The sequence below is a fragment of the Carcharodon carcharias genome, chromosome 8 (assembly GCF_017639515.1).
Source record: "Carcharodon carcharias isolate sCarCar2 chromosome 8, sCarCar2.pri, whole genome shotgun sequence".
Lineage (NCBI taxonomy): Eukaryota > Metazoa > Chordata > Chondrichthyes > Lamniformes > Lamnidae > Carcharodon > Carcharodon carcharias.
Window position 1 is genome coordinate 15,372,512 of NC_054474.1, and position 22,548 is coordinate 15,395,059.

At 43.0% G+C, this 22,548-nt stretch overlaps 1 protein-coding gene across 1 annotated transcript in view; it reads right to left on the reverse strand.

The window, feature by feature from the left end:
• canx (calnexin) overlaps positions 1 to 22,548 on the reverse strand; it is a 56,087-nt gene that overhangs the window by 21,807 nt on the left and 11,732 nt on the right. The window contains exons 2-8 of the mRNA XM_041193251.1: positions 18,005 to 18,166; positions 16,287 to 16,360; positions 10,751 to 10,809; positions 8,703 to 8,844; positions 6,803 to 6,884; positions 5,457 to 5,649; positions 1,485 to 1,674 (exon numbers count right to left, since the gene is read on the reverse strand). Coding sequence (XP_041049185.1) covers positions 1,485 to 1,674; positions 5,457 to 5,649; positions 6,803 to 6,884; positions 8,703 to 8,844; positions 10,751 to 10,809; positions 16,287 to 16,360; positions 18,005 to 18,163 — 899 coding nt within the window. The 5' untranslated portion in view covers positions 18,164 to 18,166. The remainder of the gene's footprint in view (positions 1 to 1,484; positions 1,675 to 5,456; positions 5,650 to 6,802; positions 6,885 to 8,702; positions 8,845 to 10,750; positions 10,810 to 16,286; positions 16,361 to 18,004; positions 18,167 to 22,548) is intronic.

The following is a 22,548-nucleotide window of genomic DNA, read 5'->3' on the forward strand; positions in this document are numbered from 1 at the left end:
AAGGGAAACTCAATGCTAGGGCTTAGCAGAAGTGATAAAAACACTCCACAGCCATCAGTTCAGCTCATTTATAAATATTATCCAAGGCCATAGGATTATAATACACCTTTTAAGTTAAAATTGAATTGAAAAAAATCTGTGCATCCGTTGGCCCACAGGCCAATTATGTGAAATTAAGAATCAGCTACAATTGATTGCTTTTCCACTTCATAAAGCACAATGTGCACCATCTACAAGGAGGTTGAAAGGACACAGAAGGGAACAAGAATAATTCCAAACATAGCATACAATGAATCACACGAAAAGTTTGTTATCAGTCTATGCAGCTGGGAGCAAAGATGCTCAAAGGAACTTCACTGAAGGATAGAAATTAAAAAAAGATTCAGATATTAGATGAAATATTAACATAAAATAAGGCAGGATAGAACGATCATGGTTATAGATATAAACTAGATTAAACCAGATATAAGAAGTAAAAAGACTAGTGTTTTTACACCACCTCAGAACATCCTGAAGTGCTTTGCAGCCAATGAATTACTTTTTGAAGTGTAGTCACTGTTGTAAAGTAGCCAATTTGCACACATCAAGGTCGTACAAACAGCAATATGATAATAGCCCCAAGGTCATGAAAAGTACTATCTAAATCCAAGTCTTCCTTTTTTTTCCTTTCCTCAGTATAAATACAAGAACAATCATTTATATAGCACCTTTAATACATTAAAATGTCCCAAGGTATTCACTGGAACATTAATCATTCAAAATTCAACACCAAGCCACATAAGGAAATATTAGGACAGGTGACCAAAAGCTTGGCCAAAGCATTAAGGAGCATCTTAGAGGAGGAATGGAGGAGAGGTTTAGGGAGGGAATTCCAGAGCTTAGGAATAGACATCTGAAGGCACAGCCATCAAAAAGTGACATGATTAAAATAGAGGTGCCAGAATTGGCTGAGTACAAAGATCTCAGAGAATTGTAGGGCTGGAGTGGGTTAGAGCGATAGGGAGAAAGTGAGGCAATAGGTTGAGGGGGCACGGGGCAAGGAGATTTGAAATCAAGGATGGGAACTTTTAAATTAGAAACATTGCCGGACCTGGAGACAATGTAGGTCAGAAAGCACAGGATTGATGATAGGTGAACAGGACTTGGTATCAGCTGTGATATAGTCAGCAAGACTTTTGGGTAAGCACATGTTTATAACATAGGACGGAAAATGGGAGGCCAGGCGCAGAACATCGGAAGGCAGTCTAGAGATTACAAAGGCATGGACGAGAATTTCAGCAGCAGAGGAGCCGAGATGTGGCAGAGAAATGTGATGTTACGGAGACAGAAATAAGCGCTCTTGGTGAGACAGTGGATGAGTGGTTGGAAGCTCACCTCTAGGCACCAAGGTTGTGAACTGTATGGTTTGGAACTTGTGGGGTAGACCAAAAACAAATGTCTTTGGTCTTCCCAATTTGAAGCTCTCAGTTGAGTGAGTTACTCACCAGTCATCTGGTTTGACTGCATCAGGGTCAGCAATCTTTGGTCTCTCATCCCAGTCTTCTGGTTTCTGATCATCTGGATCTTCAATCTCTTTCGGTGGATTAATAGGAGGAGTCATATCTTCCAGAAGGTTGCCACTATTGACAACAGTTTGGTCAATCAGGACTTGGAATGAGTTGTCAGGATTGAGCACTAACATGGGAAAAAGCAAAAAAAAAAGTTAATTTAATACATGCTAAATTTATTTGGTTTTCTTATTTACAACTATGCACCGCCAGCAAAGCAACAGTCCGTACAGTCCAGATCATCCATCACTTGATTGTGAGTCTTTGTAAGGGATCAATGCAACCAATAACAGAAACTTCAGTTTGTTTCCTTACACCTTTTCCGTAAATCCTAAAAATCCACTCAGAGATAGCATTGCCATCAATCATTGCCAAATAAAACTCATACCAGAGAAAGAGAAAGCTGGACCCAGCTAAAAGGACATTGAGATCATTCCAACAGTTTCAGTTATATATTGCTGAGTCACTATATGCCTGTCACATTTTAAAATTGAAATGTTGTCATCGGTGTTTTCAAATCCCTCCATGGCCTGGAACACCACTGCTGCCCCCCACCACCCCACCCATTTCTGTAACCTACTCCAGCTCTAAAACCTGGTGAGATCTCTATACTCTTCTAGCTTTGGCCTCTTGCACATCAGCATTTAATTGCTCCACTACTGGCTTCCGTCCCTTCCACTGCCCGGGCTGCAAGCTCTTCACCTCCCCCTCCTGGAGGACTCCGCACTCCTTAAAATCTTCTTCATTGGAACAGGTAATCAAAAGCTTGTGTCCGTGTGGCTTAATGCTAAGTTTTCCGATAATGTTCATACGAAGCACTTTTACTGGGATAAGCATGCTTTATAACTGCAAGTTATTACTGTATTAACATGTTCACCCCTCCCCCCATTACAATTCAATTACCATTCTGAAAAGGTCAAGAAATCAGCAGGCTGTTGAAAGACCCTCTCCATTCAAATCAATCTTTATCCACTCACATGGTAGTGAACTCTCAGCAGCAAAATGCCAAAAACACATTGCATACCTGTCAACTCTGGCCCAGCTTTCTTTTAGAGTTTTAATTGGACTAACTCTAGGTGCAAAATTTAGTCTGAAACTCAATAATACAGGTGGTTATTCAGCCCATCAAATCTCTGCTGACTCTATCCAAGAGCAATTCAGTGAGTTCCATTCCCTTGCTCTTTCCCCATATCCCTTCAATTTTTTCTCAAGTATTTATCCAATTCCCTTTTGAAGGCTATTAGATCCATATCCATCACCCTATCAGGCAGTGCATTCCAAATCCTAACCATTCGTTGTGTAATAAGATTTTTCTTATGCTGCCTCTGGTTTTTTTGCCAATCGCCTTATATCTGTGCTCTAATTAATCAAACTCGCAGCCATTGAATAGTTTCACTATTTACTCAATTCAAACCTTCATGATTTCAAGCATCTATAAAATCTCCTATGCTCTAGGGAGATCAACCCCAGCTTCTCCAGGTCATTCAAATAACTGAAGTTCCCCCCATCACTGCAATTCACCCCAAAAAACAGAAATATGGCCTAAAACTCAAGTTAAGTACAATGCAAATTAGTAACAGGCCTTTTAATTGACTAATCATTTTGGGTCAAGAACTTATAAGTTCATAGGAAAGAAGAGTACAATTCTGATCTTCATTATCGCTACCATTAATGGATCTTGACCCAGCGATGGTTTAGGGAGGGAGTTCCAGGAATTTGACCCAGCGACAGTGAAGGAACAGTTATTTACAAGTCAGGATGGTGAGTGGCTTGGAGGGGAACATCCAGGTGGTGGTGTACCCATGTATGTGCTGCCCTTGTCCTTCTAGATGGGAGCAGTCATGGGTTTTGAAGGTGCTATCGAAGGAGCCTTAGTGAGTTGCTGCAGTGCATCTTGTAGATGGTAGACACAGCTGCCACTGTTCATCAGTGGTGGAGGGAGTGAATGTTTGTGGAAGGGGTGCCAATCAAGCAGGCTTTGTCCTGGATGGTGTCAAGCTTCTTGGGCATTGTGGGAGCTGCACTCATCCAAGCAAATGGAGTGTATTACATCACACTCCTGATTTGTACCTTGTAGATGATGGACGGGTTTGGGAGGCAGGTGGTGAGTTACTCACTGCAGGATTCCTAGCTCTTACAACCAGTGTTTATGTGGCTAGTCCAGTTCAGTTTCTGGTCAATGGTGACTCCCAGAATGTTGATAGTGGGGGATTCAGCAATGGTAATGCCCTTGAATGTCAAGGGGTGATGATTAGATTCTTTCTTGCTGGAGATGGTCAGTGCCTGGCACTTGTGTGGCATGAATGTTGCTTGCCACTTGTCAGCCCAAACCTGGATATTGACCAGGTTATGCTGCATTTGGACATGGATTGCTTCAGTATCTGAGGAGTCGTGAATGGTGCTGAACATTGCAGCAAACATCCCCACTTCTGATCTGATGTTGGAAGGAAGGTCATTGATGAAGCAGCTGAAGATGGTTGGGCCTAGGACACTGTCCTGAAGAATTTCTGTAATGATGTCCTGGAACTGAGATAATTGACCACCAACAACCACAACCATCTACCTTTGTGCTAGGTATTTCCCCAATCAGCGGAGAGTTTTCCGACTCCCATTGACTCCAGTTTTGCTACAGCTCCTTGATGCCACACTCGGTCAAATGCTGCCTTGATGTCAACAGCAGTCGTTCTCAACTCACTTCTGGAGTTCAGCTCTTTTGTCCACATTCGAGCCAAGGTTGTAATGAGGTCAGAAGCTGAGGTGACCCTGGCAGAACCCAAACTGAGCATCAGTGAGCAGGTTATTACTAAGCAAGTGCGGCTTGATAGCACTGTTGACAACCCCTTCCATCACCTTACTGATGGGGTGGCAATTGACCTGCTTTTTGTGCACAGGACATACCTGGGCAATTTTCCACATTGCCAGGTAAATGCCATTGTTGTAGCTGTACTGAGACAGCTTGGCTAGGGGCGTGGCAAGTTCTGGAACACAAGTCTTCAGTACTATTGCCGGAATATTTTCAGGGCCCATAGCCTTTACAGTATCCAGTGCCTTCAGCCATTTCTCGAAATCATGTGGAGCGAATTGAATTGGCTGAAAACTGGCATATGATGCTTGGGACCTCAAGAGGCCAAGATGGATCAGCCACTCGGCATTTCTGGCTGAAGACTGTTGCAAATGCTTCAGCCTTACCTTTTGCACTGATATGCTGGGCTTCTCCATCATTAAGGAATGGGATATTTTTGGAGCCATCTCTTCTGCCAGTGAGTTGTTCAATTGTCCACCACCATTCACATGGGCAGGCAGGCAGGCCATAAATGCATGAACTTCCAGTTCAAGGACATCCCCTGGTGCTCATGTGCTTTGCCTTATCTAAGCTATTACAGATAGATCCTCGTCCTCATCACTCAGCAGAGTGGGAAATTAGACCTTCTATCAGCTACAGATCACTGGCAAATGTCTCCTTGCTTCACGACAAGCTCCTGTTGAGCAAGGCACAGGGTAAAACACCGAGTGTCAGCCATGGCCCAAGTGGGTAGCATTTTCACCCGAGTCAAAAGGTTGCGATTTCAAGTCCCACCCCAGAGACGCGAGCACAAAAATTTAGACCAACGCTTCAGTGCAGTGGAGGTGGTGTACTTCAGATTAAACTTTAATTCAAGGTGCCATTTACTTGCTCAGATGGATCCACATCCACTTTTTCCAAAGGAAAACAGAGGAGTTATCCCTATGTATGGGGCCAACATTTATCACTCATCCAGCAGATTTACAAATTATTTGGGAATCACATAGTTTTTCTTTTTGTTGGAGCGTGCCGCGTGCAAATTGGCTTTCATTTCCTACGCTAAAATAAAAAGTTTCAGGTGGCAAGGACGGAGCTGCTGATAAACAGGGCCTTTGGCTGAGCAATACCTAGTGAGTAGAGGTGAGTCTTCTTGTCAGTGTAATAGTTTTTGAGGTCCACGTCTGAACGTTTTGCATGTTTCTCCTCGTACTGTCCGGTTTTGGGGTTCTTGTGCCTGAAGATGAAGTGGAGTTTGTAATCTTCACCACACTTGTCTGGGCCAAACATGATCGTGTACGGAGTTTTGTCATAAAATTTCTCCTATGAAGTAAGAACAAGGAACCAGATTAGAATTTGTTAATAGATCCAAATCTTGCTCAGTGCCCTTTGAATGTGACGATCAAATGAAGAGATTGAAGAATGATGGATTCATCGCCCTCAAAACCAGAGGTAGGAGGAGGAAGTGGGAAGAAGTTGGTTGCTCCTGAAAACTTGACAAAATAAACAGAGAAAACATAAATCCACACATGGTGATATCAAGCAAGTACGCACTCATCCAGTACAAAACACACTCAGATCACAAGCACCAACAGAACAGCCAAAGCACTGGAGAGACAGTGATTAGCTGCTGCTGTTAAATATTTCACCATGTATTACATGGTACTGGCCAGTATCTTTGGTGCCTGTTGGACCACTTAATATCACAAAACTTATCCAACTACTTACTGAGCTAGAATTATCAAGATGCAGCTAACCCATTGAGTTACATATGCCCCAGCAGCAGGTAAACACACTATATGGCACGGTACTAAGATGCACACACCAAGGTGGCCATTGGGTTTGGTGACAAGTAAAACCCAGTTAGGCAAAATTTCAAATACATTCACAAAAAATTTGCTTAAACATTGAGACACACTAATTCTGAACTACTTCCGATAATACGGTTTTATTAAAAAACTAATGCACCTCCAATATTTCTTCATCTATTTCTATTCCCAAAAAAAAACAGGACATCTTACTGCTGCCACTTTCTTAATGTAGGAGATACGATGACCAGTTTGAGCATTGCAAGGTCCCACAAACAGCATCATGATAGTTACCAGATAACCTAGTTGGGAGGTTTCAGGCCACTGGGGAGAACGGCCTCGCTCTTTTTTGTTTAAAACAACATTGGCTGTGAGATCATTTAAATATCCTCCCGAGGGGGTGATGGGGCCTCGGTTTAACATCGCATCTGAAAGATGCCGCCTCCGACTGCGCAGCACTCCCTCAGTACTGCACCAGACAGTACCTTTCATTTGGTTCAGGACACGAGACTCAAAATCTGACACGCACATTTTAAATGATGACATGAAGATAATACTTAGCTACAGAGGGATTCCACCAGCAAGCAAGCAAGCAATCCTTAGACGAGTTCAAAGAGGAGTACTGAACTATTCCCAGCAGACATGCAGTGAAACAAAACCCTACTCACCAGAATTAAGTCTTTGCTTTTCGAAAGTAGCTTAATATATGCCCCGCCACATTCAATTCCATTCTGAAAATTCACTTCATACCTAAAAAGTGTAATTTATTTTGGAAACAAAACAGCAAGGTTTCAAGATGAAACATTTGTACTTTGTAACAATGGACAAGTTGCAAGTCCAACATCTGCACCAGGTTACAGTTGCACAGATACCGAACACTCGCCATTTATACAAAAATAATTTTTTTTTAAAAAATTAATTTGGTGTGCGCAGATGGTGAGGAACATCTGAACTTGGTCTCACAACACTTGTGCAATTTTTGATGGCTAGTGTAGGCATCAAGAATGCTCTGTATCTGGCTGAAGCTCCCTATGACATTGAGCTGAATTTTACAAGGAACACTGGACCCCAACTTGGGGGTTAAAGGCGGGTACTGAGCCCGCACTTGCCGGCAGTGGAATTCAGCAATTTTAACACAGGCACCCTCCAAATTGGCCACCTGCGGGTGATTGGATGGCTGGACGGGTCCACGATGCTGTCGACCCAATCACAGGGCCGGCACCTCCGAAATTTCAGCAGCACCACCAGGAGAGATGGTTGCTGCTGAGGCAGGCAGGAGACAGTGGTGTAGTGGGTAATTACTGGACTAGCAATCCAGAGACCCAGGCTAATGTTCTGGGAACACTGGTTCAAATCCCAACATAGCTGCTGGTGGAATTCAATTTATTTTAGTAAAAATCTAGAATTGAAAGCTCATCTCAGTTTCATCGTCACTTTCACTATCCACCGTTGTGAAAACCACCTGGTTCACTCATGTCCTTTAGGAAAAGAAATCTGGACTACATGACCAGACCCACAGCAACGTGGTTAACTCTTAACTGCCCTCTGAAATGACCTAGCAAGCCACTCAATTCAAGAGCAATGGCAAACAAATATTGGCCTTGCCAGCGATGCCTATAAGAGAAAAAAAAATGACAGGCAGGAGATCTCTGGAGGGGAGCCAGGTTAAATTTTTTTAAAAAAAGAAATCGCCATCAGGTGTTAGAGGGCAAACCCCTTCGGGAAGGTCACTGGGGCTGCAGGTGCTGCCCTTCCTATCCACAGCTCCTTCTTTAGTCTTCGAGACTTAGCCTCCCAGCTGCAGACCAGGATGGTGTCTCCATTTAGTCGGTGACCTCCCCATGTGGTAGGGATTGCCCCGCTGTCAGCAGAACAGAGATGGCGACAAAAACAGCTCCCAATCGGCCCTTTAAAATGTCAAATCTCCACATTCAGTCCCACTGGTGGGAAAATACCCCGACAGTGAAACTGATGCAACCCAGCTCCGCCTGATTTTAAACCCCGCACCAAAACCAACTGGCACCAATTTTATGGTGATTTACTGGCAAAAGAACGAAAGGCAACGTGAAGGATTTTTTTTTTTAAAAACACCGGAGTTGTGGTGATCTGGAATGCACAACATGAAAGCATGTTCGAAGCAGATTTGATAGTAACTTTCAAAAGGGAACTGGATAAATACTTGAATTTACAAGGCTATGGAGAAATAATGCCAATAGGGGGGAGGGGTAGGGGTGGAATTATTTAATTAGCTCCACTAAGAAGAGTTTGTACAAGCAAAAACTGGCCAAATGGCCTCTTCCTGTGTTGTATGACTGATTTTCTCTACAACTGAAGTTCTAAAATTGCTATTTACTGGGAAGTGTGGGGTCATAGTGGGTTAGAACATGTATTCCACATCTGGGGACTTGAACAGAAAGCAGGGTGGATCAGATCACCCCGGCTGAAAGGAATAATAAATTCTACCACTGGGCACAAAATGAAACCCCAGCTCAAGATTGACTGCCTACAATCTAACGAGTCATGTATACATTTAAAAACAAAGGCATTAGGTGATTAAGGTACACTTACTGGATAAATAGTGGCTTGTTGTCAAATGTGAATGGCCGATCGAGTAAAGCCGCAATTGCGTGATGCTTAGCACGGGATTTAAGAACCAGCCCCTTGTCCCCATGCAGTTTAGTGTCTTTCATTTCTTCCACCTCCCACTTTCCTGAGGAACAACATAGAAGAACCTGTCTTCATTTTATGCAATTATAGTTATCCAACCCCAATATCTGAGTAGCCTTCCACACACTCCCCAAATAGCCCAAGTAACTCTCCCCCGATATCCTTGAAGTATAAGAAAGATATTTCATCACTTAGAAGTATACAATTGCTAGGACTTGCATGGGGCAAGTTCCTCGCCCAACTCATGTTCACCCTGAAGTGTCGGCAAATTTTGTTTAACTATTCTAACTTCAGTCTGCTGTTCACACTCTCCAAGGCCATTTATCCTTCCTGAGATAATGATTAGAACTGACTACACATCTTATAAAAATGGTGTACACAGGTGATTTTTTAAAAAATTCATTTATGGGATGTGGGCATTGCTGGCTGGGCCAGCATCTATTGCCCACTCCTGGTTGCCCTTGAGAAGGTGGTGGTGGTGAGCTGCCTTCTTGAACTGCTGGAGTCCATGTGAAGAAGGTACACCCAGAGTGCTGTTAGGGAGGGAGTTCCAGGATTTTGACCCAGCGACAGTGAAGGAACAGCAATACATTTCCAAATCAGGATGGTGAGTGGGTTGGAGGGGAACTTCCAGGCGGTGTTATTCCTATGTATCTGCTGCCCTTGTCCTTCTAGATGGGTAGCAGTCGTGAGTTTGGAAGGTTCTGTTTAAGGATGCTTGGTGAGTTCCTGCAGTGCATCTTGTAGATGGTACACACTGCTGTCACTGTGCGTCGGTGGTGGAGAGAGTGAATATTTGTGGATGGGATGTCAATTCAGCAGGCTTTGTCCTGGATGATATATATTTTTATATTTCTGTGTTTATGTATATACTCTGTGTAGGTAAGAGTAAGCTGCATGTGAGTATGTATCCAGGATTAATCAAAGGTGAGATTGTTGGGAGTCAAATTGCATTTAAAATCTAAGGGATGAAAGACTAAAGGTGTTATCTTCTTGCATTTTGTAATGAGGCCTTATGGTGGGTTACAAGGAAACAAAGTTAAATCTGAAATTAGCATTTGGGGATAAGTTTTAAAATTGATTTGTAGCTATTGCATTTCAAAAGGAGTCTCAAAAGGTGAAAAAACAACACTTGCATATTATAGGAGATTTGAGAGTAAACAGGGGCAGGAGTTTTAAATTTTATTGACCCAAAAGAGAGGTTAAGTAGGAGCATGAAAGGTTTTGATATTTGGGAACCTGAGTTATCAAAGAAATATTTAAAGATAATGGAGAACTAAGGTGAAAACGGTGAAAAGGTATTTATGAAAATGGGGTTTCGGCTAGAAGTAGTTGCTTGGGATGGGGGGAGAAGAGGAGTCCCACTGAAGGCCAATTCTAGTGTTTTGGAGTGTGCTGAAAAGCTGTGAAAATTTTAATTGAAGAAGGCAACTCAATTTTGGGCCAGGAGGATATTTACCCTGAGAAACACAGTTAGTTTTAAATCTCTCTTTGGAAAATCCACATCAGCATGGATTTGTCCTGGGAAGTTGTGGATTATACCTTTGTTTAAAGTGAAAGCAATTTCTCAGTTTGGGTAATGTTTCCTGGAATTTATGGTTAAGAATCTATAAGGGGCGTCGCCAAAAAGATAGTTTTGTGTACCTTTGATAAAAGCATTTCGGGAGGGTTATTTAAAATTTTATTTATTTTTAAAATTGTTTATCTTTTATCTTGCATGTTTAAGTTTTTTTCCATCTTTTAAGAAACATTCTAATTCTTCAAATTTTTAAAAGTTATCACTGGAGTCCTGTGTTTTCGTTTTCAGTAGCTTTTCCTCCTAGTTTCTACAACACAGGGAAAAAAATTACAACCAGCCAAGACAGCTTTCAATCCAAGATCTGGTTTGCTCAGCATTATCAGCAGCTGCGGCCATAACAATACATAGAAGGAAGAGAAAATTGTCTCACCATCATATTTTGCAATATCTTCATCAGCATCTTCCTTTTTAGCTTTGGACATGACCCAGCTACATTGCAAAAAGATCAATAGCAATAAATTAAATGAAGACACTATACAGCTTCAAAATTCAAAAACATACCACAGTCTTTAAAAAATTCATGAGATATGGACATCGCTAGCAAGGCCATTTATTGCTTATCCCTAATTACCCTTGATGGAGGTCTTGTGGCACAACGCATACCCTCCCTGCCTCTGAGCCAGAGGCTCCGGGTTCGAGTCCCACCCTAGGACTTTACAGCCAAGGAGGGAGCGTTCTTAACGTGGTTAAATAAGTCGACTGTCAACCTGAAAATTTTTCCAACACACAGCAATGGCAAGAGCAGGAGCCATTCCATGTCAGCCACGTGATGGAAGATTGTTGGGAGCCTCTACCATCACTATCCATAGCTCCAGACGACAACGTGCATGTTGTCGCAGCAACTCAGACTTCCTGAGTGAACTGTAACGTACCACCACCAATTGCCCTCAAGAAAATGGCAGCGCGTCACCTTTTGAATACAACCGAGTGGCTTGCTTGGCCATTTTAGAGGACAGTTAAGAGTCAACCACATTCCTGTGGGTCTGGAATCACATCCAGGCCCAGGCCAGGCAAGGACAGCAGATTTCCCTCTGTAAAAAGAAAATTAATGAACCAGATGAATTTTTAATGACAATCGGGTAGTTTTATGGTCACAGTTACTGATACTACTACTTTTTATTCAGATCCATTTAATTAACTGAATTTAAATGACTCAGCTGACATGGTGGGATTTGAACTCCTGCCTCTAGATCATAGGCATCTTGATGCACCAAGGTTCAAAGTTAGCCATTCTTCAAGAGCAAAAGGTTATTGTTCACCATTTTGGGGCGTCACTGGTATAAAAAGCAATCAAAAGGGTTAATGGAATATTGGCCTTTATTTGCAAAGAGCTGGAATACGAATGGGAGGAATGCTTCAGCTATAGAGCCTTGGTCAGATCCCATCTGGAACACTGCATTCAATTCTGAGCACTGCACCTCAGGAAGAATATATTGGCCTGGGAGGCAATGCAGTACAGATTCACCAGAATGATACAAAAGTTAAATTAACAAGGACGGATCGCAGAGACTTGGCTTATACTTCATGGACTATAGAAGGTTGAAGGGTCATGTCAATCAAGGTGTTCAAAATGAAGGAGGAATTTTTAAGGTAGGTATGGAGAAACCAGTTCCTCTGGTGGGCTGATAAAGAACAAAACAATCACCTTAAAAATTTGTGCTGTACTGCTCAGGAGAGAAATCAGGAAACACTTCTTCATACAAAGGGTAGTGGAAATCTGGACCTCTTTTCTCTCCCCCCCACCCACAAAATGCTTTTGGATACTGGTGGTCAACTGTCATTTCCAAGGTTGAGATCAATAGATCGTCAGGTAAGGATCTCAATGAATGTGGAGCTAAGGCAGATAAATAGGGTTGAGGTACAGATCAGCCATTAACTAATTCTGAGTCAGCTCAAGTGGCTGAATGGCCTCCTGCTGACCCTATGCTCCAGAGTTATGATAACATAGGAGAAGGAGTAGGCCATTCAGCCCATGGAGCCTGCTCCGCCATTAAATATGATCATGGCTGATCATTCACTTCAATGCATTTTTCCTGACACCATCCCCATATTCCTTTATGTCATTGACATATTTCTAAATATCAATCTCTGCTTTAACCATACTCTGACTGAGCTTCCACAGCCCTTTGGGGTATAGAATTCCAAAGATTCACATCCCTCCGAGTAAAAAAAGTTCTCCTCATCTCTGTCCTAAGCGGTTTCCCCCTTATTTTGAAATTATGTCCTCTAGTTCTAGAATCCCCAACCAGGGGAACACCTTACCCGCATTTTACCCTCTCTATTTCTTTAAGTATTTTGTAAGTTTCAATCAGATCACCTCTCATTCTTCAAAACTCCAGAGAATGCAGGCCCAGTTTCCCCAGTTCCTCTTCATAGGTCAGTCCCACCATTCCAGGATAAAGTCTGGTGAACCTTTGTTGCACTTCCTCTACGGCATCATCATCATTCCTAAGGTAAGGGGACCAAAACTGCACACAGTACTCCAGGTGCAGTCCAACTAATGTTCGATACAATTGAAGCAAGACTTGGCTACTCCTGTACTCTTGCTAAAGGCTTCCCATTAGCCTTCCTAATTGCTTGCTGCACCTGCATGTTAGCTTTCAGTGACTCATTGACGAGGACATCCAGGTCCCTTTGAAAATCTACACTTTCTAATCTGCATCAATTTAAGAAATATTCTGCAATCTGTTCCTCCTACCAAAGTGGATAACCTCACATTTTTTTCCACGTTATATTCCATCCATGTTCTTATCCACTCACTAAGTCTGTCCAAATCCTCTTGAAGTCACTTTGCATCTTCCTCACAACACACATTCCCACCTAGCTTTGTGTCATCCATGAACTTGGAAGTATTACATTTGGTCCCCACATCCAAATCATTGATATATATTGTGAACAGCTAGGTACTGATCCTTGTGGTACCCCACTAGTCACAGCCTGCCAACCCGAGAATGACCTGCTTATTCCTACCGTTTTCTGCCTGTTACCCCAGTCATAGTCATAGTAGTAAGGATACTGCAGCCATTCAACATAGGAACAGGAGGAAGCCATTCAATTTCTCAAGCCTGTTGTACCACAATTTGTCTTGATTCCGTAAACCTTAATACCCTTAGCCAACAAAAGTCCAGCAATCTTTGTTGTTCAACTTACACTTAGCCTCAACAACTTTTTTCTTTGAGGGGGAGAGCACACAGTGGGGCACAGAGTTTGAGATTTCCATTACTTTTTGCATGCAGTGCTTATGGATAGCACCCCCCCCCAACGGCCCAGCTCTAATTTTAAGGTTATAGCCCTTTGTTCTGGGCTCCCCCACCAGAAGAAATAGAGATGGGAGAGAAACTATCAACTCCTTTAATCACCTTCAACACTTCAATTAAATCACCACTTAAATCTTCTATACTCAAAGGGATTACAGACGAAAGCACTCAATGAATGAAGGGATGGAGGAATTGGACTAGGATGAGCTATTACATGAATTTGGAAAGTGTGCACTGGAAAAGCGAGGGTTGAGAGGTGATTTTTAAAGATTTGAAAAATCTAAAAAGGAACTGGATAATGTTGATCACAATGAACTGTTTCACCTTGTCCTGAGCAGTAGAACCAGAAGACATGGCCTGAGCTTCAAGGGATTAAGCTCAAAACTAATGTGCAGAAACATTATTTCAAGAGTAGCTGGTCAATCCCTAGGAAGATGCTGGAAGCAGATTGTATTGATTAATTGAAATCAAAATTAGATAGGATTCTTGTAAACAATATATTTTAGGATACCATATATATGAGTAATTTGAGACACGACGTAGCATGCTCAGAAGAACAGGTGACTTTGGATCTGTGATTCACCAAACACTGGGATTTTCTACACCTTATATCTGGTTATGTTGCAGATAAACTGATAAGATTGATTGCTGTGATTAGTGTGGTATCACACAGCAGGGTAGTAACAGGGAAGACGGTTGCATGAATGGTAATGTCACTGGACTAGTGATCCAGAGGCCCAAGCCAAGGCCCTGGGAACATGGGTTCAAATTCCACCACGGCAGCTGGTGGAATTTAAATTCAAATCATAAAATCTGGAATATCAAGCTAGTCTCAGTTATGATGACAATAACAATTAGGGATGGGCAAAGACTGGCCTCACCAGCAACACCCACATCCCATTAAAGAACAAAGAAAAATCACATGACTACCAGGATGGCCAAGGGCAAACCCAATGCACCTTGGCCTTTTCTCATCTAGTAATTCCTAAGCTCCTATGTGTGAAAGGCGTGAAAACGTTCATGCTCTAAAATGACTGTGCATGGGTGATAGATCTTCAAGCACTAAAGGGATTGAGAGATGGAGATGAGATGGAAAATGATGGAGCAGACTCAGTGGTCTAATATGGCCCAATGTTCCATGTGCAGCTACCTCAGGCAAGGAGAGAAATGGGCTTCCATGCGATTGTCATTTTAGAGTTCACATTAGGTCAGATTATGCTAATATTCCAGACTCAGTATACAGGGGCACAGCTGCAGGAAACTGTCACAATTGCAGGCTCTCAGTGAAGCAGCTCAATAGGAAGTTGGTTTGATGCGCACCCACTGGGTACATGACATCATCTATAAAAGGGATTAAGTGACTTTCAGAGACAGTCAGGTGATACCAAGTGGGAGCTCAGTGAATACATTGCCTCTCAAGCAGCATACAGGCAAAACAAAGGTAGGCTGATTGTAATCAACAGGACTCTCAAAGGATCCATTGTGACTCTGTGCACATATGCCCTAACCCATTATCAGCGAGTGAAAAAAATTGGTTGCTTACCAACAATTATTTTTAATTTAGAAACGAATGATGAGGGCATAATTCTAATTTGTTCATCTTGAATATGCTGCAAATAAGGCTTATAATCCAATTTGCAAAGACAATGACTTATATTTATATTCCTACATTACAACTGTGACTGCAGTGCAAAAAAGCACAATTCGTAAACTGCTTATGTGGTCATAAAAGGCACTATATAAATACAAGTCTTTTTTCACCTTTCATGACCTCAGTCCTAAAACATTTTATGCTTCAAAAGTAGTTAATTGGCTGCAAGTCAATTTGCACAAAAAGCAATGTAATAATGAGCAGAAAATATGTTCGTTTCGCTCCACCGCCCACCAGCCCCCCATATAAAAAGTGTTGGATGAGGGATAAATGTTAGCCGAGGACATCTTCAGTGCCATGGGATCTTTTATGTCTAACTGAAAGGCAGGCAGAGCCTATGGTTTAACATTTCTAATAAAAGATAGCACATCTGGTAGTATAGCATTGGGAATTTTTTTTTTCTGGACGCCAGCATCACGAGCTAGTCCAGCATTTATTGCCCATCCATAATTGCCGTTGAGGTGGCAGTGGTAAGCTGCCTCCTTGAACACCCACAGTGCTGTTAGGAAGGGAGTTCCAGGATTTTGACCCCAGTGACATTGAAGGAACAGTGATATATTTCCAAGTTAGGATGGTATGTGGCTTGGAGGGGGAGGTGCAGATGGTGGTATTCCCATGCATCTGCTGCCCTTGTCCTCGGAGGTCGCAGGTTAGGAATGGGCTATCGACGGAGGCTTGAGAAGTTACTGCAGTGCATTTTGTATATAGTACACACTGCTGCCACTATGCATCAGCTTAGATTGTGTCTGGAGTGGTGCTTGAACCCAAAACCTTCTGACTGAAGCATGTGTGTGCTACCCACTAAGCTATGGTAACAAGAAAGGCAAGACAGGACTATCAGGCCCTCCTGAGCTCTCCCTATCTGTTAGACGATGCCACGCCCATGTTAACTCCTGCACAATAACCAGTTTCCTCCAACTATCTCACCAGAGGCCAACAGACACCTGGAGGATACTGCCCTCAGTCCCAATGTTATAACCTCAAGATGTCTTTATTACCCTTCCAGAGTGCCTTTATCAAACGATTCTGCAAAATGCACTTGTCCAATTGGAACTGGAGCTCTGTACGTGACCTGCAAAGCAACAGACATTGTAAATGTGGGCTTCATGTTAGAAAATCAGCACTGCATTCACAACTGGAAAAGTACTAAGTTTTAACATTGGGTCTAGACACATCCAAATCCTTGATTGAAACAGAGACCAATTCAGAACGCGCTTGGTTTTCAGGAGGGAATCATGTTACCAGCCTATAAGCACACTGCCACCTGCCATACCCAGAAATGTTATTTAATTCCCACTGTCCCTGAAGAAAAGAAACCTTAAAAACTTTCAAAACTATTGTGTTTTTATTTCAAAAATCTTCAACTATATTCTTCAGTCATATTTCAGGCTCATTTTGCACAAGGACATCAGGTTTCAAAGGCCTATACCAATTAAACCCACATCCCTTTCCAGGAAGAAATGTAGCAGGTGCAATCTCAGACTGTTTATAGATACTTTGATGTAACAGCCAAATCTCCTCCTAGTTCAGTACTGCGGGATTTATGGAGGAGGAGGAGTGGGACTAAGTGATTTTAAGGATCAGTTCACGTCTCATGGAATTTTTTGACACTAAAATTTCTGTACTTCATCTGAGGATATTCTTTAGCGATAGGATTAGAGAGAAGCCAAAAATTTCCAGCATCTGCAGTATTTTTGCTTTTACTTTCTCCCACTAATTCAAACTTTCTCAAGGGCTCAAATGCTCTCCAGTGTAAGTTTAAGTTATAGGCCAGGGAAGTCTCCATAGGAGCAGAAGTAAGCCACTCAGCCTCTCGAGTCTCTTCAATTTAATGGAAACCATGTCTAATCTGTATCACAGTTCCTTCCACCTGCTTTGGCTCCATGTCACTTCAAACACTTGGGCAAGCAAAAATCTAGCCATCTCAGATTTAAAATTGAACTAGCACCCAGCTTTGGTGGGAGAACGCTCCACCTTCTACAACGCTTTGCAATGAGATGAGTTTCCTAAATTTTGTCTTTGCCTGGTAGGGAGCATTGTTAGCATGTTTGGAAGAGGGTGGGGTGGAAGGTGTTGGGGGGGGGGGGGGGGGGGGGAAGAGGAGGAGAAGAACTAAAAAGCTTAGTTCTGTCACCAAATCACTGGCTGATCTACCCCAGAACAAAAAGTGGACAGGAGCAGGATGCATTCTCTGCCAATACCAGCCACTGATGATCGTTGCTGGCAATAAAAGAAAATTGTATAATTTTAATGGGGCTGCAGAAAGGGAGAACGTCAAAGGCGTTGGAAAGGGTACAGAGGACATGTACTAGAATGGAACCACGATGAGGGAATCCGGTTATGTGGACAGATGGGAGAAGGTAGGGATCGTTCCCCTTGGTGCTTTATTTTGTCCAAATAAGCACATGTTGTGAGGATCTGGAACACTCTTCCTAAAAGAGTAGCGAAAGTAGATTAAAAGGGAATTGGATAATTACTTGTAAAGGAAAGCATTTCGGGGTTATGTGGAAAGAGCAGGGGAGAGTGGTATTAATTGGATAACTTGTTTGAAAGAGCTGGCACAGACACAATGGGCTGAACATGAGGCTACACTTGTCTGGGCTCACAAATGATGACCAGATACCCAGGCATGCTGTGCAGGGAGATGATTTCCCAAGTGAAACCAAAGGTCATTTACGGAATTGCACATTTAAGTCTAAAGCCAGCCAATCCTCACCTTAGGAGGTGGTGGAGAGCTTGGTTCCGAGTCACTTTCTACTGGGCTTTCGTCATCTTCATCTTCAACAATATCAGTATCGTCATCATCTTCATCTTGAGCACGGACGACAGCAGTGCCAAACAGCAGCACCAACACAAGCCATAGCTTCATCTCCATGTCCTAGGAATTAAGTTAAAATAAAATTAAAGGTGCTTGAAATTTCCAAGTTCTTTTGTTTTGGCAGCCTTTAAATTTCTTACAGAGGAATTTCAGTGCATTTAAAAAGGGACATGGGAACTCGATTCACACCTGCCAATGTATAATGGTGACTAAACAATGACATTGTTACAGCATTACAACTATGTCAATCTGAATAATTTTGGTAAAGTTTTTTTTAAAAACCCCAACAAACCCTGGGTCTCCTCCACATCCCAGCACCCTTCACTCTCTACAAAAGTTATTAGGTTCCAGTGCAGTACTCAAATGCACAAGCCAATGTCATTCCACTATGTAAGAAGGGCAAGTGAATTAAACCGGGAAATTCTAGGCCTATTATTCAAATGTACATTTATTATTAGAGACAGTGACTGAACATTTGGATAAATATGAACTGATCAGAGAGCCAACACTGGCAGCTATGCTCTCAACTGCCTTGGCCCAAAGCCCTGGAATTCCCTTCCTACACCTCTCTAAGACGCTTCTTGAAATTTCTCTTTGAGCAAGCTTCTGATCATCCATCCTGATATTTCCTTTTGCAGCTCAGGTGTCTATGGATGTTATTTATTTATTTAGTATTTCCAGAAGGTTCAACTTCTGATAAGAGACTGTTAACAAAGATCAGAATGCATGAAATTGGAGGAAACGTGTGACTTGCTTAGGGAAATGGTTAGGAGGCAGGAGACAGTAGGGAAAATGGTATGCATTTTAATTGGCAGGATGTGACCAGTGATATCTCCCAGGGATTTGCACCAAGGCCACAGTTTTTCACTACTAATAGAAAACTTACAAGAAGGAATAGAGAGTATATATCCAAGTTAGCTGGCACGTTAAACAGAGAAGATGGGACCAGAAAATTGCAGAAGAACACTGATAGTTTTACCTAGTCATTCAATCCATAGCAGATGGAATTCAATAGGCGGGGCGGGGTGGGGGGGGGGGAAGAAAGAGAGAGAGTATGAGGTCATCCACTTTGGATCCAAAAACAATAGATCAAAATACTTTCTAAATGGAGAGAAGCTCAGAACCTTGGAAAAAAAAGAGATTTAGGGATCCAAATTCAGAAATTAAAAAAGGTAGTGGATAAAATGCAAAAAGGCTAATGATATGTTGGCTTTTATCTCTGGAGGGCTAGAACACAGTTGTACAAAACTCTGATGAGGGCACTTCTGGAGTACTGCATTCAGGTCTGGGCACATAATTGAGGTGTTAAAGACTATTGAATGATTTGATAGTTTCTCTATCTACCCTATTTCTTCTAGTGGAGGGCAAGGGGCACAACCTTAAAAAATTAGAGCTAGGCTGTTCAGGGGTGGTGTTGAAACAAAGTGTTTCTTCATAATAAGGGTAGTGGAAATCATCATTACCTCCAATATACCAGCTCAGCCTTTGGCCAACTGAGGAAACAAGTATTTAAGGACCAGGATCTCAAACCAGAGACCAAGGTCATGGTTTACTGGGCAGCAGCAGTCCCCCGGCTTCTATGTGCTTCAGAGACTTAGGACAACTTACAGCAGGCACCTCAAAGCACTGGGGAAGTACAAGCAGTGCCTTCACAAAATCCTACAAAACCAGTAGCAAGAAAAGGGGTCCAACAGCAGCATCCTTTCCCAAGCCAACATGCCCAGCATCGATGCATTAATCACTCAAAGCCAGCTCCACTGGTCAGGATGTCATTCAGATGCCCAAGGCTCCTGAAGCAACCACTGTGCTGGAACTCTGACACAGGATACTCCCCAGGGGACAGGGGAAATATGCTTTAAGAGATCCTGGAAAAGGTGAAGTGTCCCCACCATATCACACAAATCCCCAGCCTACGACCAAAGGTGGCTTATTTGGGAAGGCACCAAACACAGGAGATTTTGTCAGGAAGGTGCAGAGGTAAAGTTGAGGCATGGAGAGCGTGCACAAACCTCCAAACAACTCATCTACCCAACCCTCCAATCACCATCTGTTCCACACGTAGCGGAGCCTGCAGATCACGCACTGGTCTTATTAGTCATCTCAGAACCCACTGAACCAGAGTGGAAGCAAGTCATCCTCAATCCAGAGGGACTACCTAAGACAGCGTGGAAATCTGAAACTCTTCTCCCAAAAAGCTGACAACATTCCAGCAATAGTACTGAAGACTTGTGCTCCAGGGCTAGCCACGCCTCTTGCCAAGCTGTATTTCTGGAGCACAAGTCTATAGTACTATCACCAGAATGTAATCAGGGCCCACAGCCTTTTGCAGTATCCAATGTCTCCAGCCACTTCTTGATCTCACGTGGAGTGAATTGAATTGGCTGAAGATTGGCATCTGAGATGCTGGGGACCTCAGGAGGAGGCTGAGATGGATCATCCACTTGGCACTTCTGGCTGAAGATGGCTGCAAATGCTTCAGCCTCGTCTTTTGCACAGATGTGCTGGGCTCCCCCATCTTTGAGGATTCGGATATGTGGGGAGCCGCTTCCACTGGCTAGCTTTTAGACTACCTTCTGTGGATGTCATGTAGACTAGCCTACTGCAGGAAACAGGCCCACGCGACGTCATTATGGACACACAGCACAAAATGGCTAATAACTGAATATCACTCACTGACCACGAAGTTGATAGTGTGGGGGACAAAGGTCACTGACAGTTGGGCTTGAAGCAGCTTGGCACTGGCTGTATTAAATATACTGGAGTACAGCTCGATATCCCCAGTGTAAATCACTGCTGTACTGGAGGAGCCATCTTTCAGATGAGGCATTAAACCAAGGCCCCATCTGCCCTCCCAGGAGGATTCAAACGATCACAAGGCCTCTGAGCGAGAGAGTTCTACCCAGCACAAAAAATACCTGGAAAAACTCAGGTCTGGCAGCAACTGCGGAGAGGAACAGTTAATGTTTCGAGTCCATATGACTGTTCAACAGAACTAAGTAAAAATAGAAGAGAGGTGAAATATAAACTGGTTTAAGGGGGGGGACAAGTAGAGCTGGATAGAGGGCCAGTGATAGATGGAGATAGCCAAAAGATGTCATAGACAAAAGGACAAAGAGGTGTTGAAGGTGGTGATATTATCTAAGGAATGTGCTAATTAAGGGTAGAAAGCAGGACAAGCAAGTTACAGATAGCCTTAGTGGGGGTGTGGTGGGGGGAAGGGATCGAAATAGGCTAAAAGGCAAAGATAAAACAATGGATGGAAATACAATTAAAAATAATGGAAATAGGTGGGAAAAGAAAAATCTATATAAATTATTGGAAAAAAAGGGAGGGGGGGAAATCAGAAAGGGGGTGGGGACGGAGGAGAGTTCATGATCTAAAATTGTTGAACTCAATATTCAGTGCAGAAGGCTGTAAAGTAAGTCAGAAGATGAGGTGCTGTTCCTCCAGTTTACATTGAGCTTCACTGGAACAATGCAGCAGGCCAAGGACGGACATGTGGGCATGAGAGCTGGGTGGAGTATTGAAATGGCAAGCGACAGGGAGGTCTGGTTAATGCTTGCGGACAGACTGAAGGTGTTCTGCAAAGCAGTCACCCAGTCTGCATTTGGTCTCTCCAATGTAGAGGGAACCGCATTGGGAGCAACGAATGCAGTAGACTAAGTTGAGGGAAGTGCAAGTGAAATGCTGCTTCACTTGAAAGGAGTGTTTGGGCCCTTGGACGGTGAGGAGAGGGGAAGTAAAGGGGCAGGTGTTGCGGTTGCATGGGAAGGTGCCGTGGGAGGGGGTTGAGGTGTAGGGGGTGATGGAAGAACGGACCAGGGTGTCCCGGAGGGAACAATCCCTGCGGAATGCCACCAGGGGGTTGAAGGGAAGATGTGTTTGGTGGTGGCATCATGCTGGAGTTGGCGGAAATGGCAGAGGATGATCCTTTGAATCCTTTGACCCAGTGAAGCTCAACGCAAACTGGAGGAACAGCACCTCATCTTCCGACTAGGCACTTTACAGCCTTCCGGACTGAATATTGAGTTCAACAATTTTAGATCATGAACTCTCTCCTCCATCTCCACCTCCTTTCCGATCCCCCCCCCCTTTTTTTTCCCAATACTTTATATAGATTTTTCTTGTCCCCATCTATTTCCATTATTTGTTAAATATTTTTCCATCCGTTGTTTTATCTCTACCTTTTAGCTTTTTTCGATTCCTTCACCCCACCCTCACTAGGGCTATCTGTACCTTGCTAGTCCTGCTTTCTACCCTTAATTAGCACATTCTTTAGATAATATCACCACCTTCAACACCTCTTTGTCCATCTCTACCTGTCACTGGCCCTCTATCCAGCTCTACTTGTCCCACCCCACCTTAAACCAGCTTATATTTCACCTTTCTTCTATTTTTACTTAGTTCTGTTGAACAGTCATACGGACTCGAAACGTTATCTG